The sequence below is a fragment of the Bison bison genome, unplaced genomic scaffold (assembly GCF_000754665.1).
Source record: "Bison bison bison isolate TAMUID 2011002044 unplaced genomic scaffold, Bison_UMD1.0 scf7180017864456, whole genome shotgun sequence".
Lineage (NCBI taxonomy): Eukaryota > Metazoa > Chordata > Mammalia > Artiodactyla > Bovidae > Bison > Bison bison.
In genome coordinates this window covers 27,577,570-27,584,040 of record NW_011495018.1, presented here as the reverse complement: position 1 = coordinate 27,584,040, position 6,471 = coordinate 27,577,570, and the positions used below count along the sequence as shown (strand labels likewise).

General features: G+C 41.6%; 1 protein-coding gene across 1 annotated transcript in view; it reads left to right on the top strand.

Annotated features, from left to right (window-relative positions):
- Positions 1 to 2: 2 nt before the first annotated feature.
- CNNM2 (cyclin and CBS domain divalent metal cation transport mediator 2) overlaps positions 3 to 6,471 on the top strand; it is a gene marked incomplete at its 5' end in the record, with an annotated part of 182,471 nt that continues 176,002 nt past the window's right edge. Inside the window, one exon of the mRNA XM_010859598.1 lies at positions 3 to 819. Within this exon, the coding sequence (XP_010857900.1) occupies positions 3 to 819 (817 nt within the window). The remainder of the gene's footprint in view (positions 820 to 6,471) is intronic.

Sequence of the window (6,471 nt, the reverse complement as noted above, 5' to 3'; positions counted from 1 at the left end):
TGTCGGGCATGTTCAGCGGCCTCAACCTTGGACTCATGGCCCTAGACCCGATGGAGCTGCGCATTGTGCAGAACTGCGGCACCGAGAAGGAGAAGAATTACGCCAAGCGCATCGAGCCCGTGCGCAGGCAGGGCAACTACCTGCTGTGCTCGCTGCTGCTGGGCAACGTGCTGGTCAACACCACGCTCACCATCCTGCTCGACGACATCGCTGGCTCGGGCCTGGTGGCGGTGGTGGTCTCCACCATCGGCATCGTCATCTTCGGGGAGATCGTGCCCCAGGCCATCTGCTCCCGGCACGGCCTGGCTGTGGGAGCCAACACCATCTTCCTCACCAAGTTTTTCATGATGATGACCTTTCCCGCTTCTTACCCGGTCAGCAAGCTGCTGGACTGCGTTCTGGGCCAGGAGATAGGCACCGTCTATAACCGGGAAAAGCTGCTGGAGATGCTCCGGGTCACAGACCCCTACAACGACCTCGTAAAGGAGGAACTGAATATCATCCAAGGGGCACTGGAGCTCCGCACCAAGACGGTGGAGGACGTGATGACTCCCCTCCGGGACTGTTTCATGATCACCGGCGAAGCCATTCTGGACTTCAACACCATGTCGGAGATCATGGAGAGCGGCTACACTCGCATTCCAGTATTTGAGGGGGAACGCTCCAACATCGTGGACCTCCTCTTCGTCAAAGACTTGGCCTTCGTGGATCCAGATGACTGTACTCCCCTGAAAACCATCACGAAATTTTATAACCACCCCTTGCACTTTGTTTTCAATGACACCAAGTTGGACGCTATGCTGGAAGAATTTAAGAAAGGTGGGAAAATTTTGGTACCCTTTCATTGGCTTGCTCTTTCTCACTCCATCCTCCTCCCTACTTGAGTCCTCTACCCTTAGACCAACCCCCCAAGGCGAGTTGACCGGAATTTCTCCTCTCTTTTAATTGTAAAGTTGAAAGGGTGGCATGGATTTGGGGGTGGATTGAACTAGTAAGCCCTTCTAGGTTCTTTAAAACCACAAGACTGCCCTGGCTTGCTTCCCTCCCTGTCAAAGCAGGCTTCCTATTTTCTGTGCATGGTACTCTTACCCCCTGCACTCTGGCCTTGAGAGATCTGCTGCATTCGTTGAGGGATTCTGACTGGGTAGATGAAAAAAGGGACCCGCTGATGCCATGCTGTGCCATTTGGTTGCCATGTACTAATCTCAGGCATTTGGAGAACGTTTAAATGGCTTTTCTAAACCCAGAGCAATCAGTTGATATTTCCAAGATTGGAAGTGCATTTTCAGTTGCCTCAGTTCCTGGTTGTCTGGTGACCTGTGGGAGAGATTAGGGTCTGCTTTTGAGAATAGGGTATGTGATAAGCCAGGTATCACTAAAGAAAATCACTCATTTGGTTGACTTGCCTTAGCTGGAAAAGAGGTGTTTTGTTGTTGTTGTTGTTTTTAAACTAAAGCTATTTGTTAATATATAACTTGGAAAGACTTTTTATGAGGCTCTATATTGCTTAGCTTTCTTCACTGTTTGTTTACATTTACCTAACAACAAATAAAATTTCCCAAACTGAGTGTGGTTTTGGCAGAAAGCTTGGATCTTTAACAATGGGATTAATTCCTCTATATGGTTTGTCTATTTCTTGAGACTTTCTGGTTTAAAAGTGTTCTTTTTAACCTTGATCACCTGGTATGTTCAATGGAAGTATGTCTGCGAGTCATTGTTCCCTGTTCCAGGGAGTTTGACCAGGAAAGAGAAGTACAGAGGGTGGTGTGCTCACCTTTCTTGCATAGTGGTGTTTTCTGTTTGTTTTACCATGTAACAAACCGGCAACTCATACTGTTATCACTGAAATTCTGACTTTAAAAATGTTTCCAGTAAGTAGCTAGCTTTGTTAGTTGAAAGCCAAGATTTTGATACTGAGTTTTTAAATTGTTATGGTGTGGGTGCCTTGTTCCTGTGTTAGAATGTGCACTAACCTTTTAATGAGTCAATAGTCCTCAAAACTAACTTTTCCTTCTTCCAGTAGAATTTTGATCACTGAGAGTGGTCTTTCCACTGAAAAAGGCCATGTGTAAGTGATGACAGCCCGATGGCTGTGATGATATGAACATAGAGTATGCAGTTGTCCTAATTCCATTTTCCTCCCTGAACGCTGTCCTCTCTGGAACAGGATCACACTGCAGTAATTTTCAGATAGAGCAGAATGCGCTTCAGAGATGGGGTAATTTGCATTTAAAAGCAGAAGGAGATTCTTCTGGATTCTTAAACAGTAAAAAGAAAATGTCCATTATCTCTAAGTGACAGAGCTTCTTTGGAGATGGCATTATTCTTTCACTACTAAATTGTTAATTAGAGCATCTAACCAGTCTCTTTTTTCATTTTGCAGTAGAATGTGGAATACAGAAAACTGTCTTGAAATGCTTGAAAATGGCTTTGAAATACTTTATTTTCCTTTTGTTGCTAAATTTCCCAATATTGATAGAGATAATATATTCTTTTTTTTATTATTCAGAATTTTTGCATATCTGCTGATGGTAGCACTGGTGTGTACTCCCTGCTGAAATCTTCTCTTCACTTCTGTATCTTTTATTTTCTTTGAGAATTTAGTTCTGCCCCTTGCAACTCATTAATCCTGCCCCTCTCTCAAAATCTCAAGATTTGCATTATTTTGAAATTTGGTTTTGATTGTCCTTGAGCAGTTTTCCTCTGAATGATTTATTTTTACTAGGAACTTTTCCTTTCCCCAAATTACCTCTCACAGTCCTTTCTTTGAAGTGTATCCTTTAAATTGATTGAATTGATAATATTTTCCTGTGAATTCTAAAGAAAAAAAAGATAATGCACAAGATTTTATTTTTGTCTGTAACCAGAATAATGTATTCAGTTAAGAAGACAGTATGATTTAAAGGTGCATTCATGCTAGAAGCTTATTTGGAAGAGTGGGCAATGACAGTTGGTTGCAAATGGGAAATTTAAGCCATGATCTTAAAAGGCTACAGTGGGTGCTTGTTGCTTAAACTGTCGAAATGATTTTTCACCTTCCTTTCCTTGATTTTTTTTTTTTTTAAAGAGTGTGGCCGTTTTAACCTTACTAATAGCTGCATTATTTCTTTTTTCTGCGTTAGTTAAAATATTTCACCTGATTTTTCTTTCCTTCATTTTCTGATTCAGTTATGAAGTAATGTGAACAGTCAACCTGCTACTGTTTTTCTCAATTGAATAATGCTTTATGGGATGGTTTGAAGACTTTTACTTCTTCTCTTTTCCTCTTTCTCCTAACACCACCAACTATAACTCCCCCACACAGGTTAGACCCTTAATCCATGTCTCATTAAAAATTATCCTTCCTAATTAGAAATGTCTGCATTGAAGCCTTTCCTGGGTATAGGTCTGCATCATTAGTCTCAGTTGTTCATTACTAAGGAAGGGCAAAGTTTCTGTAATGTGCAAAGAAAAGCTACCTTATGTAGTGGCTTCCCAGGCGGCTCAGTGGTAAAGAACCCACCTGCCAATGCAAGAGATGTGGGTTCAGTTCCTGGGTCGGGAAGAGCCCATGGAGAAGGAAATGGCAATCCATTCCAGTATTCTTGTTTGGGAAATCCCATGGACAGAGAAGCCTGGTGGGCTATAGTCCATGGGGTCGCAAAAGAGTCAGACATGACTAAGTGACTAAAACAACAATCACCTTTCTGTGTTATGTAGTATATGTAAATAATCTTCTTTCTAATGATTAAAAGTTTTTGCCTGGCTTTGGTGCTAGTGATGAAGAACCCGCGTGCCAATGCAGGAGACATAAGAGACACGGGTTCGATCCGTGGGTGGAGAAGATCCCCTGGAGGAGGGCATGGCAACCCACTCCAGTATTCTTGTGTGGAGAATCCTATGGACAGAGGAGCCTGGCAGGCTACACTCCATAGGGTTGCAAAGAGTTGGACAGGACTGAAGCAACTCAGCATGCATGCAGCCCTGGCTACCAGGAAACTCATGGCTTTCCTTGAGGTTAGAAGACAGTAATTATGCTAATTTTGCAGTTAGCTCATTATTATTACTTATTTGCTCTCTGCAAGGTGCAGGGCTTAGCGCTTTACATGAATCACCTTGTTTAAATCTTCTGATAACTGATTGAGGCGCCATCTCCATTGTACAGATGACGAAATGGAGGCATAGGTGAAGTGATGTGTTCAAGGTCATTGAGTAATTTCTTGTTTTGAGGTTGGTGTGACAACCAGACCTGTACTCTTAACCATTCTATTATGCTGATCCCTTGATCCCGATTTTACATTTTTATTTTAAGTGAGTGTGAGGTTTGATCAAAACATTGCCTCAGGGCTTGTTGAAAGCAACAGACACAGAAATGTATTTAAACATTAAACACGGTCTTAAACCAGTGCTTTTGTGATCTGGTACCTAACAGTTGGTGTCCCCACTTTTGCCATTAAAATAAGTCAGTTTCTGATGTGTATGATCCTAAATCTAAACAATTCTGTTTCCAGTATTGTGGGTCAAGATTCACTTTGATACTGTTTTGAGCTAACACTGTGTTGTAGTCCGCTGCCGCTGTAGCGGCTTGCTGTATCCACTGAGTATGGCATCCTGTTTCACTCTTAGTCTCACGTCTGTTTGTGTTGCAGGGCTAACTCAAACCCAGTTTTGTGTTTTAACCCTGATTTTATTTACATTTTTTGTAGCCACTTTTGTGATAATTGGTTGCCACCGAGCCTCCTGTACAGCCCTGCCCCTCCCCACCCCCCAGTGTGCCACCATCAGCCTTTCTCTTTGTAAGCTTTTATAGTTACTTATAAACCTAAAAAAGAGAATAAAAGTAAATCCCACTAGTGGATTACGAGAATTTTAGAAAAATCACCTAAAGCAAAGTAGTGTAGAGGAAGGGAAAGCTAAATTAAAGCTTGCTACCTTTGTGTGCAGAAAGTGCCCTGGAGGCTCCTACTATACCTGGCGAAACCTAACCAAAGTCTGTGGGCTCCGAGCCTCCTAGTTTGTTTTGCTTCCTTTTGTTTCTTTTAGCTTTGTAACAATCGTATTCCAGGATTGCGGAGCAGGCTGTTATATAGCTGCTGCAGACTTTGCCGGACTATTTCTTTAATTTTTTTTTAAAACTTGAAACAGGTAAACTTATCAGATAATGTTCTTTAAGGGAAGAATGCAGTGTGTAATTTTCACTTAAACATTAGGTATACAAGTTCTCCCTTCCTGTAACACAAGTCTTTCTGTATTAATGTGCTGAGAGCTTAATATTGAAAACTTTTTTCCTCACCAAATACAGTGTTCCATTTGTCTAGAATCTAGGAGGATGTTTTTATTGATATTTAAAGGTGTGACTGGTGTCGGGGTGAAGGGGTGGGGGTGGATATATTTGTTTTTTTCATCTTGTAGGTTTATTAATTCTTTGCAAATTAATGTGCAAACATGTGATACTAGTATGATTTTGCACGTTTTTAGAACATAATTTTGAAATATCCAGATAGTATAGAATCAGAGCTGGAAGACAGGCAACAGCTCATGGATCATGTGGTCCAGTTTGTGAAGCTTACCAAATGATGAGACTGACTTGGATCACTTACTAAGAATTACTTCCTAAGCCTCACTAAGAGACCCCCTGAACTAGACTCTCTAGGGAAGGGGCTTTGGACTCTACACTGTTAACAGTTACTGTGAGGTAGTTCTTGTGATGAGGTGAGTTTAGGAAACTTTGGTCTAGTCAACCTCTTAATCATTGGTCTAGACAGCCTTTCTCGAGCAGGAGAGAATGAGGAGAGAAAGCTAAGTGACTTGTGTAGGGCCACCCACCTAACTAGTAGCATCAGTAGCCTTAGAACCTGACTTGGAATGGAATGGAGGTCTTTCCATTCCAACAAGCAGGTCTTCTGGTTCCAAGTTCAGGGTACCTTTAAACAAATATTCAGCTTTGCCATTGGTTTTTATTTGCTTTGTGATTTTGATATCTATATTTTTGATATCTGGCATTCAAGTCATCTTTGACAGGCATTTTGTTACGTAGAAAACGAGTCTGAATATGTGACCTCATTTTCTTTTAGTTTTTTTTTTTTTTTGAGTTTTTCTCCTCTGCTAAGATTAGACAGAATGGGAAAGACTAGAGATCTCTTCAAGAAAATTAGAGATACCAAGGGAACATTTCATGCAAAGATGGGCTCGATAAAGGACAGAAATGGTATGGACCTAACAGAAGCAGAAGATATTAAGAAGAGGTGGCAAGAATACACAGAAGAACTGTACAAAAAAGATCTTCACGACCCAGATAATCACGATGGTGTCATCACTGACCTAGAGCCAGACATCCTGGAATGTGAAGTCAAGTGGGCCTTAGAAAGCATCACTATGAACAAAGCTAGTGGAGGTGATGGAATTCCAGTTGAGCTATTTCAAATCCTGAAAGATGATGCTGTGAAAGTGCTGCACTCAATATGCCAGCACATTTGGAAAACTCAGCAGTGG